This window comes from Lethenteron reissneri, chromosome 54 (genome assembly GCF_015708825.2).
Source record: "Lethenteron reissneri isolate LAM-NWPU_2019-01 chromosome 54, ASM1570882v1, whole genome shotgun sequence".
NCBI classification, from domain to species: Eukaryota; Metazoa; Chordata; class Hyperoartia; order Petromyzontiformes; family Petromyzontidae; genus Lethenteron; species Lethenteron reissneri.
The window spans coordinates 11,371,957-11,397,696 of NC_083832.1; the positions used below are offsets into that span (position 1 = coordinate 11,371,957).

The 25,740-nt window shown below is 56.1% G+C and overlaps 1 protein-coding gene across 1 annotated transcript in view; it reads left to right on the forward strand.

Annotated features, from left to right (window-relative positions):
- LOC133356515 (inositol 1,4,5-trisphosphate receptor type 1-like) overlaps window positions 1–25,740 on the forward strand; it is a 75,130-nt gene that overhangs the window by 10,560 nt on the left and 38,830 nt on the right. Inside the window, exons 2-11 of the mRNA XM_061574058.1 lie at window positions 3,193–3,263; window positions 13,513–13,622; window positions 18,262–18,348; window positions 19,085–19,243; window positions 19,601–19,699; window positions 20,397–20,480; window positions 22,631–22,780; window positions 23,642–23,737; window positions 24,652–24,702; window positions 25,549–25,709. Of these exons, the coding sequence (XP_061430042.1) occupies window positions 3,193–3,263; window positions 13,513–13,622; window positions 18,262–18,348; window positions 19,085–19,243; window positions 19,601–19,699; window positions 20,397–20,480; window positions 22,631–22,780; window positions 23,642–23,737; window positions 24,652–24,702; window positions 25,549–25,709 (1,068 nt within the window). The remainder of the gene's footprint in view (window positions 1–3,192; window positions 3,264–13,512; window positions 13,623–18,261; window positions 18,349–19,084; window positions 19,244–19,600; window positions 19,700–20,396; window positions 20,481–22,630; window positions 22,781–23,641; window positions 23,738–24,651; window positions 24,703–25,548; window positions 25,710–25,740) is intronic.

Sequence of the window (25,740 nt, forward strand, 5' to 3'; positions counted from 1 at the left end):
CGCGCGAAACAATCCGCCTCCCGAGGCTACGACATTGTTGCGCTCAATTACCCAGATGCCTCTCCCGCCACAGTCTCGCCCCGGGGGTCTTTAAAGGGCCCCCTGACAGGGACCTCCCTCTGACCCCAGCCAGGGGCCCGAGCCACGCCGCCGCCACCACCACCGGCGATTGTCCCCACGATGTGGCGTCTCCACGGCTCGTTCCCGGCGTCGCGTACCGAGCGGTGTCTTTGGCGCGGTGCCCGACGCGGAATGAATTCCTGCGGAGCGGTGGCACGGCGGTTGGCACTGCGCTGCGTTAGCGAATACGGACCACGGCTGACGTCGATCTGAACCGGTTCTGCGCCCTCCCCGAGGTCGACTCAACCTTAAAATGAGTACCTGGTTCGGTGTTTAAACAACAGCATTGGGGAGGCATACTCTCACGGGCTGTGGTGTTGGTCACCACACCGCCCGTGCTGGCCTCAATAGATGCTCACTAACAGCACGTGTCTCCCAATGGTCTGGTAGAGGCTGTTGTGGGTGTCGGTGCTGCTGTACCACTCCCAATGCAGTCTCCCGCCTTTTTGTTATTCTTACACATCGGTTGAACCCTGTGAGTCAGTTTCCTTTTCAATTTGTTTTGACCGCTACTTGCTCGCACACTTTGCGTGGGTGTGAGCTCCGGGACTTGCCGTAAAGGCGGCGGCCTGGTGATGTCGTGTTGCCACACGGCTCCCTCGTGTGCCCGTGCCGGCCTTAATAAGCGCTCGCCAACAGCACTTGTCTCTGTTCTCCCTCGAGCCTGTACCGTTGAATAGGGAGCCCTGTCTGTGTGTGGGGAGCGGTGGTGTAGCGGTGAGCGTGATGCGCTGCGAACGCTGGTGGTGACCCAAGTTCTGGCCACAGTTAACATGAGTTCGAAGGGATATTAGAACCAATATTGGGCCTCCCCTAGGTTAACCCGGCCTTAAATTAACACCTTGTGTGGAGTGTACACATCAGCATTGGGGAGACAAAGGCAGCCGGTATGGTGCTGCTTACCAGACTACCCCCTTGTGTGCCGTGCCGGCCTTGATAGGTGCTCGCTAACGTTACTTTCCCCAATGGGTCGATGCAGCTTTTCTGGGATCTATTGTCTGGATGCACACACGTGTCTCTGTGTGTCTTGTGTGTTTCTCTACGAACAACGGCGACCCGAGTTCGATCTCCACTCACGGCCAACAACCAGTGACGATTATTCGAACCGGTCCTCCCCTAGGTCGACTCGGCCTCAAAGGGGTACCTGGTGTGGTGTGTAAACATCACCACTGGGGAGACAAAGGCGGTCGGGCGTGGTGCTGGCACCCACCCCCTCGTGTACCGTACGGGCCTTTATAGGTGCTCGCAAACAGTACTTGCCCCAACAGTCTGTTAAGGCTACACGGGGGATCTTTGTCCTCATCTCACTGGATCCTCCTCATCTCTGTGGCCTCGTTTGCCCCCCCCACCCTTCCCCCCTGGCACAATAAAAGTCAGAAATTGTGACCCAAAATTGCTTCCCATTTTGAACGTCCTGGATGATTACCCCATATCGTGGTTTTCTGTTGCCGACACGACTCCGCGTTTGCGCATCCCTCCGACGTGTTCGTGGGGGGGGGGGGGGGGGGGGGGACGCGCGTGCCGTTCGACACGACGCCTTACGTTTCACTGCGCATGCCCTGGGGCTTCTTTGGAACAAAATAAGTTCGGCTCGGTGAAGAAGCACTGCGGCACGCGGAGTGAAACGTCGGCCCGCGGGGCTCCCGGCGCAGTCGTGTGGCCGTGCCGCCGTCGTCATCATCGCCGTCCTCGTAACCGTCGTCGTCTCAACGATGAAAGGCGTTCGTGGCAAAATGCATAAGCGGTGTCCCAAGATCGTCTGCCGGGCCTTTTCCCGTATTTGCACCGGGCGCGGAACGTCGGACATCGCGCCGGGTAACACGGGGGCACAGCCCGAAAGCACACGCCGGACAGCTGTCGTGTGCAGCGCGACCGCGGGGAACCGACGCCGCTGCCGCCGCTGCTTCTTATTCTGCTCCTTTGCAGCGTCGACTTCTGCATTCCGTAGCCCTGGCCACACGGTGCACAAAGTGAGCCTTCGCGACGGAGGAGGAGGGATCTGCGTCAAAGTGTGCCTTGGTCAAAGTGTGTCTTGTTACGGAGGGTGCTCCCTCGCTCGCTCCCTCGCTCGCTCGCTCCCTTTCTCTCCCGTGCTTTTACTCTCTTCCCACCGCAGTTGCTAAGCGCCTGTTGGCTTGAGAAATAAAATTCCTGGCGTGGAGGGCCGGAGTACGCACAAACGTGTGGCATCCCCGCCCCCCCCCCCCCACGCTTCATCCCCTGCGCTCCTCCTTGCCAGCGACTGGGCGGTCAATTCCGTTCCGCCTTGCTTCAATTAGCCGGCTCGGGTTTTGTCGCAGTTTAATTCCAGAGGCCTGCTGCGCATTAGGACTATTTTTTTTCTTGGAAACAGTTATCGGGGGTTGGAGTTGGCGGTGCAATTTACAGGAAAAGGCCCCAGCAGACGCAACGACGCGGGTCTTTGTAGCTTCTTGTAAATCCGTCTTATTAGATGGTGATGGTGACGATAATGAGAAGCTGATGATGATGACACCTTTGACAATGCTGATGACCATGCTCATCATCATGACGACGACGATGATGAAGAAGACGATGATGCTGACGCTGATGATGACGACGACGATGATGATGAAGGCGTCGATGACGTCGAGAAGGTGGGACAATGTCCCGTCTGCGGTGACGTGAGCGGCACGATTGACCGACACCGGTTGTGGGGCAGTGGATTGCGGCGTGCTGCTCGACGCACCCGCAGACCCTGAGCACGGTTCCCGGCCACGGCTAACGTCGGTCGCGAGTGACATCTGGAGCGGTCGCACGGCTGAATACACTTGCACCGCAGAATCACTCAATCTGGGATGACGCACGCACACGGCAGCGATCGTCGCCCCCTACTGACAGACTCGTGCCCACCGGCGGCGGGGCAGTACCGAGTCACCTTGTGCCGCACGCGGACAGCTGCCACTGGGGGTGCCCCCTTCGAATTGTTGAGCAGAAATGTCGTAAGGCGCTTCGAGATGGTGAGGCGTTTCATTAAGCTCCTCGTAAATGCAGAGATTGCTGTCATTGTTAAGGTGTGCGTGCGTGTGTGCGTCTATCTTCCCCCTTGTTCAGGCTCGTAGACGATCGATGCGTCGTGCAACCTGCAGCCGGGGATCTTACTCGGCCTCCCAAGAAATTCAGAGGTGAGACCCCCTTCCCCGCTTCCCTCTACCCTCGTGTGATCAATGGTGCTTCGTGGTGAGAAAGGGCCCTGGTGCAAGGAATGAAATGGGGCCCCCTGTCCAATTTCACTCAGCAACTCACTCAACTATACACCCACTCTACCACTTACCAAATCAACCACTCAAACACTCACTAGTTCACCCACTTAACCACTCAGCCAACCACTCGCTCACCCACTCAACTACTCACTCAGCCTCTCACCCACTCACTCACCCACTCACCCATTCACCCACTCAATGACTCACTCAGCCTGTCACCCACCCACTTAACCTCTCACCGTCCCTTCCTACGTGACTAAATGTGTTCTGGGGACGGGGCGGGGGTGAGGGGGGCTTGCACAGGGTAGTCCACTGCTCACTGTTAAGAGTTCTGATGGGAAGACGCCGATAGCAGCATTTGGATAGAAATTGGTAAAAAGAAAAGCAAAAATACATGTGCGTGCGTGAGTGTGTGTGTGTGCATGTGTGTGCGTGTGTGTGCGCATGTGTGTGCGTGTGTGCGCGTGTGTATGGGTGTGCGTGCGTGTGTGCGTGCATGTGTGTGCGCATGCGTGCATGTGTGTGCGCGTGCGTGTGTGCGTGTGTGTGTGCGTGTGTGTGTGTGTGTATGTGTGTAAAACTACGTGGCCGGGAGTCGGAGCCATTCCCTGTACACCTTGGGGTGCGACAGGGATGTCATCTGGCTCCCACATTATTTAATATCTATTTCGACCACTTAGTTCGTGAAGCCTTCAATAGTTGCAACCGGGGAATTTCCATCTGGTACAGATACAATGGGAGGCTGATCGATCGATGCTCGAGTGCGGTCAAGGGATGGCTCCCTATTGCTGAACCATGTTATGTATGCCGATGATCTGGTAATTGCTGCTCACTCAGAGGAGGAGTTGGAGGTGCTGCTGCTGAACCTGGAGCTTGCCACTAAGAGGTGGGGCCATGCCATCAGCCCCACCAAAACTAAGCACCTGCCTGGGTATTTTGTACCATTGGACACTCCACCCCCACAACTCCCAATTGGTGATAGGGCAGTTGTGGATAGAGTGGAGAGTTTCTCATACCTGGGCAGTGTGCTCATGACCGGCTCCGGTTTAAGAGCAGAGGTCTCACTCCGAATCAGTCGAGCGGCATTATCTCTTAATCGGTTGCGTAACGCTGTGTGGAAGGTACCTGGTCTGTCGCTCCGCACGAAACTTCAGGTCATCTCTGCCACAGTCATTCTCTCCCTTTTCTACGCTTGCGAAACGTGGACCCCCCTGATGGAACATCTTTTCCGGTTAGAAACATTTCAGCTGGCCTGTCTATGATCCATCCTGGGTTTAACCAGGCTGGATTGTGTGAGGAGCTCACAAATCCTTGAAAGATCTGGACAAAGTCCAATCGGTGAGCTCCTCCGGCAGGCAAGGCTGCGTTGGCTGGGCCATGTAGCCTGCATGCCCAGCCACCACATGCCTAAACAGCTTTTGTTCGGCCGGATGGAGGGGGCTAAACGGGCACGGCACGGGCTAGAGAAGAGATGGAGTGATGTGGTACAGGAGGATGTGGAGCTGAGTGGACTTGCCGATGACCGGTACCAGCGGTGTCAAGATCGGCCTCTGTGGAGGAGGCTCGTGAAGGACGCTACTGGGCAGTTGGAGGCAGTTGGAGGCAGTCGTCCTCCAACAATAATGGAGGGCGGAGGAGTGACGCTCGCAACAACGAGCGGAGCGCCAGGTGGATAAAGCACAGCAAGTTGGCACAGTAGGGGGCAAAGGTGGTGTATCAGCCAGTCGTCTCAGTCAGTCGACCTGTGGCATCTGGGTCTGCCCCGTGACCTCCTGCCAGCGGGCCTTCGACACTTCACTTGGCTTCAAGGTGCACATGGCCTGGCACAAGCGTGGTGGTGATGTCACCGCCACTTAGTGGCGAATGGCGGTTGTTGTTGTATGTGTGTGTGCGTGTGTGTGCGTGTGTGTGCGCGCGCATACTACGTACATACGAATGCTGTTAAGAAGCTAATGTAGGCAGTGCCGTCAAATTCCAAAGCATTGCGCAATAACCAGAACATCCGTTCGCCCTTGCATGCCCGGTGCACACGGGAGGTGAGAATACTGTAATACAAAATAAATAATACCAATTGAAATACTTTTTAAGTGTCAGGGTTCAATTTGACTTTGTTTAAGCGGTGACCTCGTGGGGACATTAGTCCGCTGCCGGTAATGGGGGCGGTGATTGCTATGTAAACTGAACTATTTAAAAACTATAAACTATTTTTTATTTTACCGCGTAGGGCCCACTGAGCTATGCAGCTCTTTTTCAGCTCAACGAAGTGGCTCATCGTCACGTGGACATTTTTGCAGCCAAATTCTCTAAACGCGTGTTTCTAAAAATGTGGATGGAAAAACCGGAGGACCCGGATAAAATAATCACGTGGGCTCGGGGAGAGAGACATGCCAACTTCACATGTACAGCAGGCGTCAGTGTCGGAATCGAACTCACACCCTCCTGTATACCAGGCGAGGTAGTTAACATTTCGCCACTTTGGGGCCACGTATAATCCCAACTGAGTAGCCTGTGGTGTCATTTTCCAAGTTGTCAAATCTTCACCCACATGTTTGGAGCCCCCTTTGTCAATCCACCGCTGGACGTTGTTGTCCCCGCGCCGTGTCGGCCTGTTTGACCGGACGACTTCGCCGCGACGGTCGGTGCGTGCGGGTTTGCTGAAGCGGCCGTGGCATAGGATCGCTTCAGATGTCACTCGCCACTCGTGTGCTCGCCGTGGCCTGTGCATTAATCATAATAATTGTTAAGGGGCTAAATCCTATTTGTAGCAATTATTCACCAGGGCACCATCGCTCCAAACCAGCGAGTAATATTGCGCGGGATGCAACTAATTTCTTCAGATTTTCTGAAGCTAAGCAGGTATTTAGCCTGGAAAGTGCTTTAAAAGATATCCACAGTGCACAAATATTGTGAAAGGCTGCAGGGCGAGTTGGAGGGAGGTAAACATAGTGCTATCAACCTGGCGACCCGAGTTCGAATTCCGTTCATGGCCAGCACCAGTGACGACTATCTGAACCGGTCCTGGGCCTCCCTTAGGTCGACTCAGCTTCAAATGAGTACCTGGTGTGATGTGTGAGCATCGCCACGAGGGAGACAAAGGCGGCCGAACGTGGTTCTTGCCATCCACCCCCTCGTGTGCCATTTCGGCCTTCATAGGTGCTCGTTAACAGCACTTGCCCCAACAGTCCCACGAGGCTATACGGGGGAACTTTGTCTTGAACAGCCTCTCGCCCAACGCTCGCCCCTGATGCTGAATTTCCCAGCGAGTTGACGCCTCGATGCACCGGCCAATGTGCGTGAACATTCGCATTGTGCGTGTCGAGTGTCACGCACGTATCTCGGCCTGTCAGCGCTGCGTATGGGTAGCTACGTGGACAGGGAGGTCAGCAGGCAGGTACCCGGTAAATGTGGAACGTTGGGCCAAGGTTGGTCCGACGGTTCCAACCACATGCCAACGTTGCCCCGACATTGCACGGCTACGTAGGTAGGTACGCAAGCAGGTCGTGTTGGCACGTAGGTGAGTGGAGGGAAGGAGGGGGGTTGGTAGATGAGGAGGTTATGTAGGTAAGTAGGCAGGTATGAATAACCTTTTTGTCCGTATGCATGTTGAACGTCTTTCGCACCGTACGTAGCCAACCGTGCTCAGCGGAGGTGCGGTAGATGATCAACGTTATTCAACTTCGGTGTGGAGAAAAAACACAGTTTAACTTGGAGCATTAGTCTTCATCCATCCAGCAGCGGATTGATAAAAGGACTTTATATTATGATTCATCATCAAAGACTGCTCCGTGCATCTCTCTCTCTGCTGTGTCCTTTCTCAAAGACATTGGCAATCATGACCTTCCTTCCATTTAGTTCTGCCCATGATATTTACTCAACAACTTCGCATTTACATAACTCCCAGTTGGATCCAGTTCGCATTGCTTACGCCGCTCAAATGTTGTACGTACCCACAAATGCATCGTAGAAACGCGGAAACTCGACTTTATTTGTTTACACGTTTAAAACTAACAACGAGCGCGTACGATTGTTACATCGGCCTCAGCAGCGTGCCAACGAAAGCGTCCAAGCGAGCGCACACGAAACATTGAGGACGCCGCGTGAGCAGCAGGGCAGCGCAGGCACGAGGTTGCGGCGGCGCTGATGGCAGCGTTGCTGGACTCGCCGCTCATTCGGGGGAGCGCCAGATTAAAAGTGAAAACAAAGTGGGACTCTCAAAACAAGATAAACTGGTCTGGCGGAGACGGCGCGTCCTGGGCGCCCCGCCAGCGCAGCGTGCCTTCGTCTGTGGGTGCGATGTCATCGCGAGCGCTCGCCGGCGCTGTCATGCGCAAAAGGTAAAGGGACAGCCCTGCAATTGCGCCGCTGCTGATGGAAGGGGCCAGCTCTAGCGGGGAGTGCGGTTTGGCCGACTTTGCCAACGATGGCGAAGTTGTCTCGGGAGAGGTGCGAGCTACCCGCACTTTACCCCACCACTGCGGGACTTGCTGATTTGTCTCAACTGGCCGCGCCTTGGGAAGGAAATCAAAGCGGCGCCCTGTGGACTGCGAACCCACTGCTTCACCCGTTACGCCGCTGTGGCAGCGGCGCGGAGATAATATATTTAATGAGAAAATCGAGTTCATAATTATTATTTTTTTCTTCCTGACATTATTTCCCCACCATTGTGGGCTCTTGTCTTCCTGCGCGTCGCTCCCCGCTCACTCCCCGCTCACTCCCCGCTCACTCCTGTTCTGGGCCATCGTCTCCACGTCCACCGCCCGCAGGCCCTTCACATCCCCGGCTCGCCACTTTGAAGCCGCCACCTCTGTCTGGCCCTGCCTCTCGGACTCCACCCCAGTGACTCCACATCCAACGCCTTCCTTCTTCGTACGTGGTGTTCCCTCTCTTCTTGTGATGGCGTCCCAGCCATCTGGGTTGTACCCTCTCTGGGTTCTCCCACAATCAAACCAAACGCTCTTCATTTATGCAATTGGCCAAACATCCAAACGCAGGAACCCTCCTGAAAATTATTCTCGAGACTCCGTGTGGCTTTGCTGTGTTAAATATTGTGATTTTTTTTTCTATTTTATTTGGGGCAGAGTGGTTGCCGCAGTGTCCAGCGCACTGCGCTATGAACTTGAGCCACCCGAGTTCGATTCTCGACCGACGGCTAACATCGGTGGCAAAATGATAACTGAACTGGTATTGGACCCCCATCTCCTTCGCCAGCCCTCACTGACCAGCTTGGTGAAGTATGGTCACGCAATCCCCCCTCCCTCCACAAACGCCACGATACGAGGAGGCCTTCATCTGCCAGTTGATTTCACGAATGGCTGTACGTGTGAAATATAGTTACCGTATTTTTATTCTTAATATTAACTTTGTAGGGGTTTATTTTGGATTACGCTGGCCACTTCATATATTTAAGGATTCTTGACAAATGCTCAAGGTTCTTGATAAATGAAATAAACTAAAACGTGACGTTTTTATTGCTTAAATGTCATGTCATGCGTGAATCACAAGGTTACTCTGATCTTGTTATGAAAGCCGATGAGCGTGGGGTCAACGGGTTTGCCTGAAACCTTGATTCCCACTGAATCTGGTTTCATTTAAATGCTTTCCAAATGAGGTTGACAGCGTTACTGCATTAGCTCTGTCCGTCTGTGCCTTTTTAAAGTGAATTCTATATAAGTTCATGGGTTTTATGTGAGTCTGTGGTTCCTGTGCGGGTCTGTGGTTCCTGTGTGAGTCTTTGGTTCCTGTGTGAGTCTGTGGTTCCTGTGCGAGTCTGTGGTTCCTGTGCGAATCTGTGGTTCCTGTGCGGGTGAGGTTCCTGTGCGAATCTGTGGTTCCTGTGCGAGTCTTTGGTTCCTGTGCGAATCTGTGGTTCCTGTGTGAGTCTGTGGTTCCTGTGTGAGTCTGTGGTTCATGTGTGAGTCTGTGGTTCCTGTGCGAGTCTGTGGTTCCTATGCGAGTCTGTGGTTCCTATGCGAGTCTGTGGTTCCTGTGCGAGTCTATGGTACATGCCACACAAGTCAGGGTGCTACACTAGTCTATGGAAACAAGGTCTATAGGCCCTATACAGCTGTGTTACCATCCGCAGCATCGGTCATGATCTACTGGATGAAGGCCCCCTCTCCAAAATTCTCCCCATCCTTCATGTACTAGCAGTGCCACAGTCCAGCCTCACTCCTGCACAAGAACTGATCTCATCGCTCCGTCTTTATTACCACCTCTCCCTCACGGGCGCGTTCCGTGCCCAGTCGCACTGTTCTCTGCCACGTTGCCACATCTGCGCTCCCCGCCACCGCCGTTCTCCACTGGCATTGACGCCAAATGCTAACGGAAGATGCGCAGTGCACAAGCGTCGCTTCCCCTACGATGGCGACGCGCGCATCGAGTCGTGCCGGTGAGGACCCGTATGGTTCTGTTCGCCTGCGAACGGCAAGGCCCCGTGGGCCCCTGGTGGCCCCCGGTGGCCTTTAGTGCGGCCCCTGACGTGCGACCCCTGACAATACACAAATGTGAAAACGCCGCCATCATCGTGCTGTCAAACCCCAAATGGTTTCAGATGCGTGGCGGCCCTCATGCTGATGTCAGATCGACGAGAGTGGCCGCCCGTCTGAACACGGGTGACGAGCGCTGGCCTGCATCGTTGTCTTCGTACGTAATGGGTTCGTGTGACCCCTGCAGCCACTAGAGGCCGCTCATTTGCATCGCGGCCCCAAATCGCGACAATTCCGACGGAGTCGTCGGCGCCGCTACGTGTCGATGGGTTTGTCGCAAATTGTCCCGTCCATGTCCGACAGCAAGTACGGACTCATTTCCATCTGTTCCAACTGCCTCCCCGTGGGCATTGAGGTGTCATACAGTGGCTCTCCTGGAGAAGGCGGTCCGCAAAGTGCAGACTAATATTATCTGTCCCTGCCGCATGAGATAAGAGTGTTTGTTGGCCGCTTGCACCCTCGTGGGTTTCCTCCGTGTGCTCCGGTTTCCTCCAACACGTCCGTTGCGCTCGTCAATTGGCCAGAAAACACCTCGATATATAGAGGCTTGCAGGAGCTCGGGCAACTGTTGCTGACGCCGGCTCACCGCCCGGCCGCTCCCTTCCAAGCCCGTCTGTGGTTCCTCGGGCAATTGTGAGAGATGTGTGAGAGATGCGATTCGCCGCATTAAAGACGGCGGTACTCTGTCTAAAACTAACACTCCCCGACTGAAAAGTAAATACGCCTCCCGTCTGGGGCAGCTACTCGTTTGTGCAAACACGGCGCCAGTAACATTCGCTAACTCCCACGGCGACGTGTAAGCGTTACGTAACGAGAAACGAATCTTGTCATTTTTTTGCTACTTCGAGTCGGCTGGAGGGTCTCCGTTCTCATTAACATCGCGAGCGTGCCACGTCAGTGTTTCGTTATTATGTTTAAAGATCGAGTTTCTGTTTAGGCCGACGCTCTGAAGATGGATGCTGGAAGTGTTGTTTTTAACGCTCTCCCATGCTTTCTCTGGCCAAAGAAATGTTTTCTAATGAGTTTGGCCGTGACTATGTTGGTTTTATTTCATGTTAACGGGAGAAGGCTGGTCCCCGTGTACCACACGGCATTGGTGAGAACCCTAGAAACATGCCGATGTTACTTCAACGTTGGCCCAACGTCGGCAAAGTTCAGTCGCACCGAGGAATGTGGCAGCTCCTTCATATTTGTAAACACTTACAGACAAAGAAATACACACACACAGACACTGGCTGATACACGCACAGACAAAGAAATACACACACAGAGACACTGGCTGATACACGCACAGACAAAGAGACACACACACAAAGACACTGGCTGATACACGCACAGACAAAGAAATACACACACACAGACACTGGCTGATACACACACAGACAAAGACCCCACGCCACCGCCTACTCCTTGTCTCCCCACACCGTGCCAAGTACTCGTTTAAGGCCGAGTCGACCTAGGGGATGGCCAGGACCGGTTTAGATAATCGCCACTTATGTGAACCTTGGAAAACACTTACACACACACACATACACTGGCACACTTTCAAACAGACAAACAAAAAGATCCCCCTTATAGACTGAACGTAACTTAATTGAACTTGGATTGCTGGGTTCTTCGTGTATTAGGTGTCTTATCAGCCCTGCTCACGACATATCCTGCCCAAGGCCACCTCTCCTCATCGGTCAACGTGACGCTTTCAGATGCGCTTCTGCGGACGTCTGGAACGCTTTTCCTTTAGCTATGCACTTTTAAATAATTAAAGTTGAAAAATTATTTTTTCCCAACTGCTTTTTGTGTATAGTTTGTTGTCCTTCCGACGCACCCCCGTTTAGTACGGTTGGCACCGTGCGCAACCCACGTCCCGAAAGACGTTCAACATACCTACAGTGTCCATTGCCCTGAACCAGCGTGCGCCGTGGCAAGTAATATGCGTGGATTTTAAACGTAAAAAACTTCCTCGTACGAAGATAAAACTGAAAAGGCGAACGCGCGCAAACGTTCGCGTAAGGAAAACATGAACGCACGCGTGTGCACGCACGCACAAGCGAGCGTAATTGCATAAAAGCACGGCGCGCATGCTTGCACGCGCGGTCACAACAAGCAGCTCCGTCAAGCAGCTCCGTGATTGAGAAACAGCTTTTGGGTCATTTCGTTTCCCTGCGATGGGTTGTGTCAGGACACGGAAGGAGCACGCTGGGGAACAGGGGGACGTGGGGCTGCGGTGCGTGGGTTTTCTGGGGGGGGAGCGGGGGAGTGTTCGCACGGTGTTGTAGGCAGCATTGTGGCCCAAACGGCAAGGCTGTGCGTCGCGTGCCGGCGGCGTGCGGTGGCGTCATTGGCCACCCGACGCTTGGAGCAATCTCCGAGCGAGGGTGCTGGGGGAGCGCGCGGTGCTTGAGCGTCGTGTTGGTGGGGGGGGGGGCAGCCCATGGACCACGGGGCCACGGGGCAGCCCACGGCCACGCGAGGCCTGCCCATTAACAACGGCCCACAAGACGACACTTGCTCCTCACTGCTTGCGTCTTGGCCGCACTGATGGGGGGCGGGGGTGGGGGGGTGGTTTCCGCCAACCTGGTAACATCACCGCGTTTAGAATTTTAGCGCCGTACTCAAGGCACTGCTGTCACCGCAAGGCCCTCTCCTTTAAGGGTTGACTTGCCACGCTATTTTATGCGTTTTCATCGGAGATAACGCCGGCGGCGGGGTTGTGCTAATGGTGTGGCTCCGCCAAAAGATGTTTGAGGATCCTATTTGGCCTTTGGCAAGGAATAGGTTTCCCCGTCCCCTGATTAATGCGTGCGAACAGCGACACCCACAGTGGCTATGGCGCTCAACTCTGAACCCAGGGAGCTGAGTTCGATTCCTGGTCACAGCTGACAGGAGTGGCGAGTCACGTATGTCCAGGGCCTGGCCTCCCCAATCGCAATTCGACTCCTCGATAAATGCTTACCTGGCATTGTGTGTATGTTGCTGCCTGGGGGTGATGCGGTGCTGTCCACGCCATGGCCTCAATCGGTGCTCAGTAACGTCATTTGCCCAATCCAGCGGTCTGCATCGGCTACACAGGAGTGTGTGTGTCGTGTGTCGTGGCCTCCCCTCGGCGGTCAACTCTGCCCTGCACCGACTGCAGTGAGTCGACGTGGGTGTTGGGGAGCCGGTGGCAGCAGGCGTGGTGCTGGCCACTCACCCCTCGTGCGTTGTGCCATCCTTAATTGGTGCACGCTAACAGCACTTGCCCCCGACGGGGGCTAAGACACTGCGCAATGAACCCGGGGACCTGAGTTCGCTTGCCGATCGTGGCCATCATGAGTGGCGAGTGCGATCTAAACCAGACCTTACATTGCCTGCTGCGGTGTTGGCCATCGTAGGTACCTGCGAACACCACCTGCCCCAACGCCGCAGCCTGTACAAGGGTCTGTGTGTGTCTGTGTGTGCGAGAGAGAGCAATGTACTGGATCTGTTGGCTCGGGTGAAAATCTCGACTCGGCTATCATTGCGGCCTCCTCCTAGGCCTGTTTCGGTTTAAACCGAGTACCTGGTGCCATGTGCGTTCACTGCGTCGTGGCCAGACAGATGTATTATGATTTGTATCGCTGCTACGGGCCTCCGGTTGATAACAGCACCTTGCGCTTGTGTCCCTCCACCCCCCCTGCTGCCACGTGCTGGTCGGTCTCCCGCCTCAGACTGCCTCTTCAAGATATGCCCGATGAATCGCTACTCCGCGCAGAAGCAGTTTTGGAACGCGGCCAAGGCCGGGGCCAACACCGACCCGGCTCTTCTCAAGAAGCTCCACGTGAGTGATCCGCACGATCGCCCTTCCACCGCCACTGCAGTTGCCTCTCTTCCACCGGCGCATCTGAGCCATGCCAGGTCTGGGTGGTTTTCCACCGGCGCATATGAGCCATGCCAGGTCCAGATGATTTTCCACTGGCGCATCTGAGCCATGCCAGGTGCGGATGGTTTTCCACCGGCGCATTCGAGCTGGGGGCAGAGGGGGGGGGCGAGTCTCTCCATAGGACAACCGCTGTTGACTTCTCCACCCAAAGTGGCACTCGTTTTACCAACCCCCGGACCGGAGGGATGATGGGCTGGGTCAACCCCCAATTAGGATTTGAACTTAGAACTTTGCAAGTGGGGAGCCGCTCACTCCGACCTTATCTGGGGAGCGGGTTGCAGTCCGTACGGTACCGGACTTCACGTCAGAGTGCTCCCTGCTGGCTGGCCGTCACGTCTGGATGAATGACCAAGCGAATTACATAATTATATACGCCAGGCATGTTTGTTGTGGTGGTGGCGGTGGTGGGGGCGAGCACCTATGGAGGCCGGCATGGCACACGAGGGGGTGGGTGGCCGGCACCACACCCGGCCGCCTTTGTCTCCCCAGCGGCGATGTTTACACACCGCACCAGGTTCTCATTTGAGGCTCGCTAACAGCACTTCCCACCCAACAGTTTGTTAAGGCTATACGGGGGATCTTTGTCTTTGGTGGTGGGGGCACATTTTTGTACCCAGGCATGGTAATGATTCACCACCGCCAACCTCTCCTCCCATTTGCTGAGCAAATTCGATGAATTCTCAAGGGTGTCCTGGAAACAAAAACCTGATATCCCACGAAATCACACTCGCACGTCCGGTTTCACGTTTATAAAGCTTCAGCAGCTGAGAATTCGCGAGAGTTACCTGGGGGGGGAGTGAGTCTGCCGCCGGTAGGGGGCCCGGCAGTGATTGCCGCCGCCGCCGCTGCTGCTGTGTGTGTGTGGAATCTCGCTCGAGTGATTTGCGGTCTCGTTCTCGAATGTGACAAGTTTGGACGCCGGTGGCACACTGCAGCCGACTCTTTGCGAATTACATCACGGGATCTTTAACGTCCACTGTGTGTGGAGCAGATGGCGCATAGTAGTAGTAGTATTATTATTATTCTTAGGGTTAACAGATGTGTAGTAGTAACCAGGGGGGCCACTGGATTCGAACCTCTGCGCCAAGCGTCGAACGCGCTACCGCTGAGCCGCTGTTTGGCAGTAGAATTGACGTTTTCAGAAAAAAGGATGTACACATCTTTAGCCTTTCTAAGCATCATTTCAGTTTTTTAACTCAAACAAATTCAAAATACATAAGCGAATCGTAAAAATACTCTCACTTTTGATTGTTTTAAACCACCGTTGCTGAGCACAGGCACCTCAAACCCCCAACAAAAGGGGCCCAAAACGCCAAACGGCCAGCGACGTACAGCACTGTTGAAGATGCAACAGATAATTGTTGAGCTGAAGGACGACAAACCTTCGCCCACCGGGCTTAGCTTCGCCCACCAACAAGTTGTTGCTGACTCGGCAGCTTCAAGGCAACCCCACCCACCCATACCATCTCTGGGCAGCAGTTGAACACGTAGGAGTAGGCTTTTGCAACCAATATTATCCATAATACAGTTTTTTTTGGGTGAGATTGCGTAAATATAAATGTGTGTGTCGTTAAACACGCCATCGCCCGACACATCCAATTTAGCGAGGTTTGTCACGTAAACAAAAGACGTGCCAATTAGCTCCGAGTTCGGCACGCCGGTGGGTTGGAGAGTGACGTCACCCCACGGTGGCGCAAACGGGCGTCACGCTGCTGGACTTGCCATGCGTGAGGGCGCGGGGTCGATTCCATCTCCCGGCGCGGCAGCTGAAAGAATCCGGCCGAGTTTATTCAAATCCCCCGCCTCAACCACCACCAACCAACCGCTACCACCAGGCACAACCACCAACCACCACCACCACCAACCACCACCACCAACCACCACCACTGTCCACCCAGCAGTGCACTGGACATGGGTTCACCGCCGCGGCTATCGGTTTGGCGGGCCGCGTGTGGTGCGGTAAAGTGTGGGTACTCCCACGCTTCCAATATGTGGATGCTTTCCTCTCGCCTATTATTTAGTTGGACTTGGAGTCAAGCTGTGGCAAGTGTTGGATTCCGCCGGGTGGTAATGCTGAGACGGAATGACGCAGCTTTGGGATCCCGTCAGGGCTCGTGAATGCTAGGAGGCTGCGAGAGTTCCAGGAGGGGCGTAGGTTGCTTAGCTTTTCTGAATGAAATCGATCGTTCGACCCCATTGGGGCTAAGTGGAAAAATCTCACCCTCGCGCCGATTGCAATGGCGAGGCTGGGGGGGGGGGGGGTAACGCCATTCATGCGGTTTGCGTGGCAGAATTATTTATTATTAATATAAAGCGTAATTTGGCAGCTACGGGGGCAGTCGGCGTGCCCGGGCACGCAGTGCGCACGCGCACACTCATCGTGTACGCACACTAACCGCTCGCACGCTCACGCTCATGTACACGCTCGCCATTCTCACACGCTTTAGAACCCACGCGCGCGGCTTCTGAGCAGAAGCCGTCTACCGTTGACCGCGGTGCTATCGGGCCTCGGCACACTTCCTCCTCCCCGGCTGACTAACCCGTCGCACGCGCACGCTCAAACCCGTCGCACTAGCACGTGTCGTTCCCCTTTTCTCTGCCGTGCCGTGCCACTGCCGCTTGCGTGCGCAGTGTGCGCGCACACCACCCGCGCTTCGCACGCGCGTGCGAAGCGCGTGGGTCTGCACACGTGGGACGGAACTGTGGCATGGCGACAGAGCAAGCGGATGCAAATGCCGGTTGTTTTAAAATGCCGTGCCGCCATGGTGGTCGGCTGCGACCTGTCCGCCGCTGGGCGAGCGCCTCCCCGAGCTCTCGCGGCGCGCAGCATTCCCTCGTCCAGCGCCCGCTCCATCTCCACGGTAGACGTCCTCTCGGGCATGTTCCCTCCTGCGGCTTGCCACCGCGCGTGGCAGGAGGTGACAGAGACGGACTCGGGCATACAAAGGCAAAGCTCCCCCGTATAGCCTTGTAAGCAGACTGTCAGGGCTGTTGGCGAGCACCTATTAAGGTCGGCACGGCACACGAGGGGGTGGTGTGGCGAGAACCGGACCTGGCGGCCCCCTTTCCCTCCCTGTGATACTGATGTTTACACACTGCACCAGATACTTTTTTGAGGCTGAGTCGACCTAGGGGAGGCCCAGCACCGGTTCAGATAACTGTCGCCGGTGTTGGCCGTGAGCGGGAATCGAACTCGGGTCACACTTCCACTCCCTACACACACGTGCACACAAACACACATTCACACCCGGTTAAAAATGGCTTTTAACAAACAGACGACAAAAGAAACGGGAGAGAGAGGGGGGTCGTTTCTGACTTTGCAGCTTGCGGTGAAAAGCATTTGCACCGCCCCGAGTTAAATATTTGCCGTGTCGTGCGTCTGGCTAAAGTTGTGCTCCCTAGCCCGCTACTCAGCGTTGGCCTTGATTAAATTATTTTCTTGTGATGCAAGGGTCACAGTGCAACCGTTCGGTTGCCCTAAAAATTCCACAGGAGGACCGGGGGCAAAGCCGGCTCAAATACCCCCCAAAAAAACCCGACACGGCTCTCGCCCCTCTGCACGACTCCCTGACGAGTGAGCGGCTCTCAACGTAGCCCCGTTGGGACCGTTCACCCCTCAGAGCCCTCCTCCCAGAAGCTCTCAAGCCTTTGGGGCGATTCGATTTGTTCATCTCAAGGTTGGACGCAAAGATGCATCAACTCTGTCCGTCCGTCTCTTTGTCCATTAAGGGGGTTGGGGGGTTGGTTCTATAAACTCGCGCTCGCACGGTGAAATATTTATGTAACTTTAGTATAATGCCGTGTCGCTGTTAAGGAATTGCCCGGTGAAAAAGTGTTGCCCAAATAAAAAAAACAGAGCAAAAAGTTGGCCCCGCAGCACTAAAACTATTTAAACTAAACAATTTTCTATTTTGCCAGGTAATAGCCCACTGAGCTATATAGCTCTTTTTCAGATACCACCTGGCCACAAATCAACAAAGTGGCTTATCGTGTGGAAATGTATAGCAGCCAAATACTCTGAACGCACGTTGATTCTAAATGCGGAGGGAAAAACCTGATGACCCGGAGAAAAATCCACGCGACCACTGGGAGAGAGACACGCAAACTCCAAATAGACAGCAAGCACCAGGGTAGGGATCAAACCCACGAGCTCCTGCATCGCAGGCGAGGTCGTTAACATCTTGCCATCGTGGCGCCAACTGCGCACGCTGCTGCTGATGACGTCATCTCTCGCGTGGAGCGAACGTCGCGGGCGGCATGCTGCTGGACTTGCCATGCGCGAGGGCGCGGGGTCGACTCCATCTCCCGGCGCGGCAGCTGAAAGAATCCGGCCGAGTTTATTCAAATCCCCCGCCTCAACCACCACCAACCAACCGCCACCACCAGGCACGGTTCCTTCGTGCGCACCACCTGGACCGAGCATCGTGGTCGTCATCGCGAACGATAGCACTGGCGAGCGCGGGCGGGCGGGTGTTTTTTTGTCGGAGCGTGTTGCGCGAGTCCACGCGCGGCGGTGACGTGTCTTGTTTCGTTGCAGCACGCCGCGGAACTTGAAAAGAAGCAAAACGACACGGAGAACAAAAAGCTGCTGGGAAACGTCGTTCAGTACGGAAACGTGGTGCAGGTACTTGCCGGGTGATCGTCGTCATCGTTGTCGTCGGCCACGATCGAGCCGCTGTGGGATGAAGGCCTCCCTGAGTCATCGCCGTCTCTCATGGTCCCGCGACTCGCTTACTGCCAATTAACCATCACAGCGTCGACCACGGCGCGGGGAGGCCTTCATCCAGCAGTGGATTTATCGGCCAGTCATTTCAGTCGACCCGTGGCACCTGGGTCTTCCCCGTGACCTCCTGCCAGCGGGCGTTCAACATTTCACGTGGCCTCAACGTGCACATAGCCTGGCACAAGCACCGTGGTGACGTCACTGCCACTTAGTGGCGAATGCGTGCGTCGAGCGGCAGTGAAGCGGTTAGCGCGCTGCACTGCAAACCCGGCGACCCGAGTTCAATTTCCGCTCACGACAGCCAACACCCGTGACGATATTCTGAACCGGTCCCGGGTCTCCCCGAGGTCAACTCAGCTTTAAATGAGTACCGGGTGCAATGTGTAAACATCGCCACCAAGTGGGGCAAAAGTGGCCGGGTGTGGTTCTGGCCACCCACCCCATTGTGTACCGTGCCGGCCTTCCCAGGTGCTGCTCGTATGCATGTACGAACGTCGACCTTCTTTCGCACCGTACGTAGTCAACCGTGCTAATCGGCGGTGCGGAGGGGACGGACAGCAGCACTTTCTAACGGCACTCGCCCCAGCTTCTTGTTAAAGGCTGCACGGGGGTTGGGGGGTCTTTGCGCGTGCGCCAGCTGCTGCACATGAAGAGCAACAAGTACATGACGGTGAACAAGCGTCTGCCGGCGCTGCTGGAGAAGAAGGCGATGCGCGTGATGCTGGACCCCTCGGGCAACGAGGGCTCGTGGTTCTACATCCAGCCCTTCTACAAGCTGCGCGTGCCCGGCGACAACGTGAGTCCGTGGCACGGGCGGCCGTGCGCACGCGGGGGACGCGGCGCCAGCGGCAGACGGCGTCTCGCTCGACGTCAAATCCTGGACGTCCCTCGTCTTGAGTGTCGTCGTCTCGCTGTGTGCCCGTCCGTGCCCGGTTGCGTCTGTGCAGTTGTGCCTGGTTGTGTACGTCCGGGCCCGGTTATGTCCGGCTGTACCCGCTTGTGTCCACTTGTGCCCGGCCGTGCCTGGTTGTGACCGCTTGTGACCGGTTGTGACCGGTTGTGACCGGTTGTGACCGGTTGTGACCGGTTGTGACCGGTTGTGCTCTCCCCGTGCCTGGCCGTGCCTGGCCGTGCCCGGCTGTGCCGCCCCCAGGTGGTTGTGGGAGACAAGGTGGTGCTGAACCCCGTGAACGCCGGGCAGCCGCTGCACGCGAGCACTTTCGAGCTCGTGGACAATCCCGGCAGCAACGAGGTGCGCGCTCGCTCGGAACGTCAAACAAACACAGCCACCCCGAATCCACGCCTCGGCACGGCAATCGCGGCCAGGAGGAGGGCAGACGCATGACGCGGAGTCGATTGTTACGTTGTTAAAGTCGCCGGGTGGCTCGGGCGTTGGAGCAGTCAACCGGCACCGCTGAGATCCTGGGTTCTAATCCAGGATTCGGCCAGCTGTGCGCAAACCTGGGCCCCGTCACCAGCGGCTTGGTTAGAGACTGACAGACTCGCGTAGAGACCCATAGACTCACGTAGAGACCCAGAGAATCACAAGACTAAGTTGTGCTCAGACTGGGTTCCCAGGTGCAAGTGGGTCGATGGTCTGAGCCCGGTCATCGATGACCGCACAAAACAAGGCATCACATTCAATTGAGTTCTGCGCTCCGAGAGTTACGAGCATCAGTTTGATTTCGTGCCATGAGAATTACTCTCTGAGCAAGAGGGTCAGGTGGGAGTGGGCTACCGCCTACTGGGTAGATTAGAACTCGCTTCAAGGGCTCTTCAGAGGTAGCTCTGCGGTAGCCGCTTCCGTGGGCCGTTCTCCAACGCGAAGGATCGCCCTGCCGTACGGGAGATCTGACACGGCACCGGTGAGACACGATCGGGCTAAATTTGGCGGTCGGAATCATACGTATCCAGATCCGTTAGGTCCGTTTGCGGTGCGTGTTGCGCAGGTGAATTCGGTGCAGTGCGACACGAGCTGGAAGATCACACTCTTCATGAAGTACAGCGACAACCAGGAGGACATCCTCAAAGGGGTATGTGTTCCTGCACTCATTCATGCACTCATTCATGCACTCATTCATGCACTTATTCATGCACTCATTCATGCACTCATTCATGCACTCATTCACGTACTCGTTCATTCACTCGTTCATTAATTTCACGCAATCATTCATTCACTCATTCATTTACTCATTCACTTATTTCACTCGTGAGATCATTAATTAACTCACTCGTTCGTCCGTTATTAAAGTGAGCCGTCGAGCTGCTTACCTACCGCGTTGCCCGGGGAATTTTACGTCCGTCCATCAAGAGGGCACTTTGCCAGCTTCCAGACAGAGGCCATAATGATGTTGCTGATGGTGATGTTGATGATGGTGATGTTGATGATGGTGATGTTGATGATGGTGGTGTAGTGGTTAGCGCGCTGTACTACAAGCCATGCGACCCGAGTTCGATTCCCGCTAACAGCCAACACCGGTGACGATTATCTGAACCGGTTCTGGGCCTCCCTTAGGTCGACTCAGCCTCAAATGAGTACCCGGTGCGGTGCGTAAACATCGCCGCTGGGGAGACAAAGACGGTCGGGCGTGGTGCTGCCCACCCACCCCCTCGTGGGCCATTACCAGACTTCATCGGTGCTCGCTAACAGCACTTGCCCCAACAGTCTGTTAGGCTGGACGGGGTATCTTTGTCTTTGGTGGTGGTCATAGTGCTGCTGCTGCTGCTGATTGTCACGTTGACGATCGTGGTGGGTGTTACGCCCACTGGAAGTCACCTTGCCCCCCCCCCCCCCCCCTGGGCTCGAGTGCCCCCTGGGTCTCCATGCGATGTACTGCGCGGGAGCAGGCGCCACCGTCGAAACATGACGTGGTGTTGGTCATGGTTAAACCGATGCCGACGGTGATGTTGACGTTCACGATGATGATATCGACGATGTGTCTTGTTAATTCGACACATATGGGGCTGTGGCCTTGCCGAATTATCCAGTATTCCAAACTATGTCCAACGGTACTCCCCAGTGCCTCCTGGCCCATTAGAAAAATAATCCAAATTAGTTTTCCAAACTTTTCACACCGCATACGCATCGACACACACCCTGCATCAATTCTGTCCTAAACTTTGGATTTGTCTCGCAGACTCAGGATTTTATACTTCAGCCCCTTTCTGTTACTTCTTGATGGAGGTGGAGACGGCATTTCTGAGAGGGTTGGCGGTAACAGAGTGCACACACAAGGGAAAGTCCAAAACGATCGGTCTGCACTGACGCTCACCACACTCGCCACGCTCACCACGCTCACCACGCTCACCACGCTCACCACGCTCACCGCGCTCGCCGCGCTCGCCGCGCTCGCCGCTCTCACCACACTCACCACGCTCACCACGCTCACCACGCTCACCACGCTCACCACCACGCTCACCACTAGCACACTCACCACGCTCACCACACTCACCACGCGCGCCTCACTCACCACACTCACCACACTCACCACACTCACCACACTCACCACGCTCACCACACTCACCACGCGCGCCTCACTCACCACACTCGCCACGCTCACCACACTCACCACACTCACCACACTCACCACGCTCACCACACTCACCACACTCACCACGCTCACCACACTCACCACGCGCGCCTCACTCACCACACTCACCACACTCACCACACTCGCCACGCTCACCACGCTCACCACACTCACCACGCTCACCACACTCACCACACTCACCACGCGCGCCTCACTCACCACACTCACCACACTCACCACACTCGCCACACTCGCCACACTCACCACACTCGCCACACTCGCCACGCTCACCACGCTCACCACGCTCACCACGCTCACCACACTCGCCACACTCACCACACTCACCACACTCACCACGCTCACCACACTCACCACCCTCACCACACTCACCACGCTCACCACGCACACCATGCTCACCACGCTCACCACACCCACCACGCTCGCCATGCGCGCCGCCACCAGGCCGAGTCGTTGTTTTGGCCGTGGCGTGCGACGTCGCCCCACGTGCTGTGCTGAAAAAGGACCATTCGGTACGGCAGTTCGGCTCGTGGCGAATTGCTAATACGCCGTAAAGATGCTGAATATTATCGGTGGCGAAAGCCCACGTGTTAAATTAACGGCGTGGACCGTTCCTGACCATGTTTGCTCTGCAGGGGGACGTGGTGCGTCTCTTCCACGCGGAGCAGGAGAAGTTCCTGACGTGCGACGTCTACAAGGAGAAGAAGGAGTACGTGTTCCTGCGCACGACGCTGCGCGAGTCCGCCACCTCCGCCACCAGCCCCAAGGCACTCTGGGAGGTCGAGGTGCGTGCGCCCCCGGCCAAGACCTCACGTGGGAGTGTCTGCCGCTCGCCTCGGGTTCGATCGCGTTTTGCTTTCCAGGGCGCTCGAATCTGCGGAGCATCGTGCACGCGTCGCCTTCGTCATCTGCTCGGCGTACGGTGGGAAAGAGGTTGAACAAAGATAGATGTGTACAGCAAGCTGCTCGCGGTCACAAGGTTGCGAGTTCACATCCTGGCTGGGTGTTGACTCGCCACATCATCCCTCTGGGTTTTAAGCTGCCACTTTGTGGGAAGGTGTTGTCCTATGGAGAGACATGCCCCCACCATAAGAATGTGGACTTTCCACCACTGCCTCAGGACTGCAAACAGGAGGTTGAGCACCAATGCCTCATTGCTCATTTGAGCAGAACATCACTCTGACTTTATTTTTCGATTTAAAGCTTTCGTGACTGCAGGGATTCATCTTCTTGGTTCTTTCGGTAAAGTCACGTAGAAGAGAAATAATAAAATAATTAAAATAAAACATAATAAAATACAATTCTCACGACGTTTCGGCCACAACGCAAGCAGCCGTCCTCAGGTGAAGAACAGGGCTGTCGGAAAGACAGCGTCTGAATGAACACCACCAAGCTTGGCAGCGTATATTTAAGCTGGGCTAGAGGAGGAAGGGCGCCTTGACTTTATTATCATCAGCCATGATCAATCCACTGCTGGATGAAGGCCTCCCCAAGCTGTCGCCGGTCTGATTTGTTGCGTTTCTGCCCGGCGACACGAGAAGACGCGATGAGACGCGATGAGACGCGATGAGACGCGAGTGAGAAACCCCCCGGCCCACGGCCGCGACCGCTGACGCCATCGCCGTTGTCGCCGCTGTCGCCATCAGGTGGTGCAGCACTGCCCGTGCCGTGGTGGCGCCGGACACTGGAACACGCTCTTCCGCTTCAAGCACCTGGCTACGGAGAAATACCTCGCGGCAGAGGTGAGCTCCGCTCGGGACACCGCTAGTGCCACCACCGCTAGAGCCACCGAGCGTCCCCGGAGCGGCCATGACGTCACCACTCCCCCCCCCCCCCCTGCTTGTGAACGCGTTTCTGGCCTGGCGCTCGACTCGCGATAATTTCGCACGACCAGTGAAGAGCAGCTGCCATTGCAGGTGACTGAGACATCGCGTTGCTTTGTCTGAGATTTGGCGAAAACGGCGGATTCGCCGCCTTCAACTCCATACAGCGTTGGGTTGGGGCAGTGCGAAGCGATACGGTCATCGGTTTGGTGTTGGAGAGTCGTGCACTCGCGCACGAGGCATCGGCATCTTCCGTGATCTGTGCCAATCCGGTGAAGGGTCAATCTCGACTCGTGATGTGGGCAGAGGGCGGGGCTACCAGAGTAGTGGGCGGGGCTACCCATCAGTGGGCGGGGCTACCTGAGTAGTGGACGGGGCTACCCATCAGTGGGCGGGGCTACCGGAGTAGTGGGCGGGGCTACCGGAGTAGTGGGCGGGGCTACCGGAGTAGTGGGCGGGGCTACCGGAGTAGTGGGCGGGGCTACCCATCAGTGGGCGGGGCTACCTGAGTAGTGGACGGGGCTACCCATCAGTGGGCGGGGCTACCGGAGTAGTGGGCGGGGCTACCGGAGTAGTGGGCGGGGCTACCGGAGTAGTGGGCGGGGCTACCGGAATAGTGGGCGGGGCTACAGGAATAGTGGGCGGGGCTATCGGAGAAGTGGGCGGGGCTACTGGAGTAGTGGGCGGGGCTATGCAAAATGGCCGTGGGTATGTGTGCATGCGGCTGAGTGTGCATTCGTTGTTGTAAATAAAGGCCGTCATCGTTGTCATTATCGCTTGGTTGCGAATGAGCCGCTAATGAGTTTATTTCAATATGTTTTATATCGTCCTAGATCAACCCCGATTACCAGGACGAAGGCAGTGTGGCTTCCCCGCAAACCCCCGTGAGTACCGCATTGTGCGCGGCCGTTGGCAACGAAGTGCCGGACGGAGGAGGGAGAGGCGAGAACGACGAAGACCGCTGCAACGCACTCACTCACTCGCTCCTCACTCACCTCGCTCACCCTCACTCCTCACTCGCTCACTCGCTGCATCGCTCACCTCACTCACTCACTCACTCGCTCACATCGCTCACGTCGCTCACCTCACATCACGCACTCCTCGCTCACTGCTCACGCGGCCGCCAGGTCACGCGTTGCAGAGGCGGGCCGAGTGGCTTGGGGGTCAGGGGTCAGAGCGCTGAGCTGTTCAGTTCCAATCCGGTTTCTGGCCACTGCCTGTGATTAAACCGGGTTCTCAAGTGCAGTGAGTGAGAATGAACCACGTGGGTTTTGAGGGCCGTACCACAAACGTTACTCTCGTTGGCAGAGTGGGTGGGAGAGTGCTGCGCTCCCACTGTGCAGACCAAGCGTTGGCTGAGTTGATGGTCTTAGCCGGACACAAATGACCACATTAAAAACGGCGCACGAGGGGGTAGGTGGACAGCACCACGGCCAGCCGCCTTTGTCTCCCCTGTGGCGATGTTTACACACCACACCAGGTACTCATTTGAGGCTCGCTCAGAGCACTTCACACCCAACAGTCTGTTAAGGCTATATGGGGGATCTTTGTCTTTGGTGGTAGGGGAGGCCTTGGACCGGTTCAGATAATCGTCACTGGTGTTGACCGTGAGCGGGAATCGAACCTGGTTCGCCAGGTTCGTAGCGCAGCGTGGCGCTAACCGCTGCACCACCGCTCCCCCAGCGCAGCACACAGACGTACAACCTGGCTGGTCGGTCCTCGCCGTGCAGGTGGAGACGGAGTTTCCGCCGGAGGGCCCGCGGACGCGCGCCCGCCGGCGCCAGGAGCACATCCACTTCACGCTCATCTCGGTGCCGCACGGAGACGACATCGCCTCCATCTTCGAGCTGGATCCCACGACGCTGCAGCGCGGGGACTCGCTCGTGCCACGGTGAGGGGCGCCGCCCGGATTGTAACGGGGG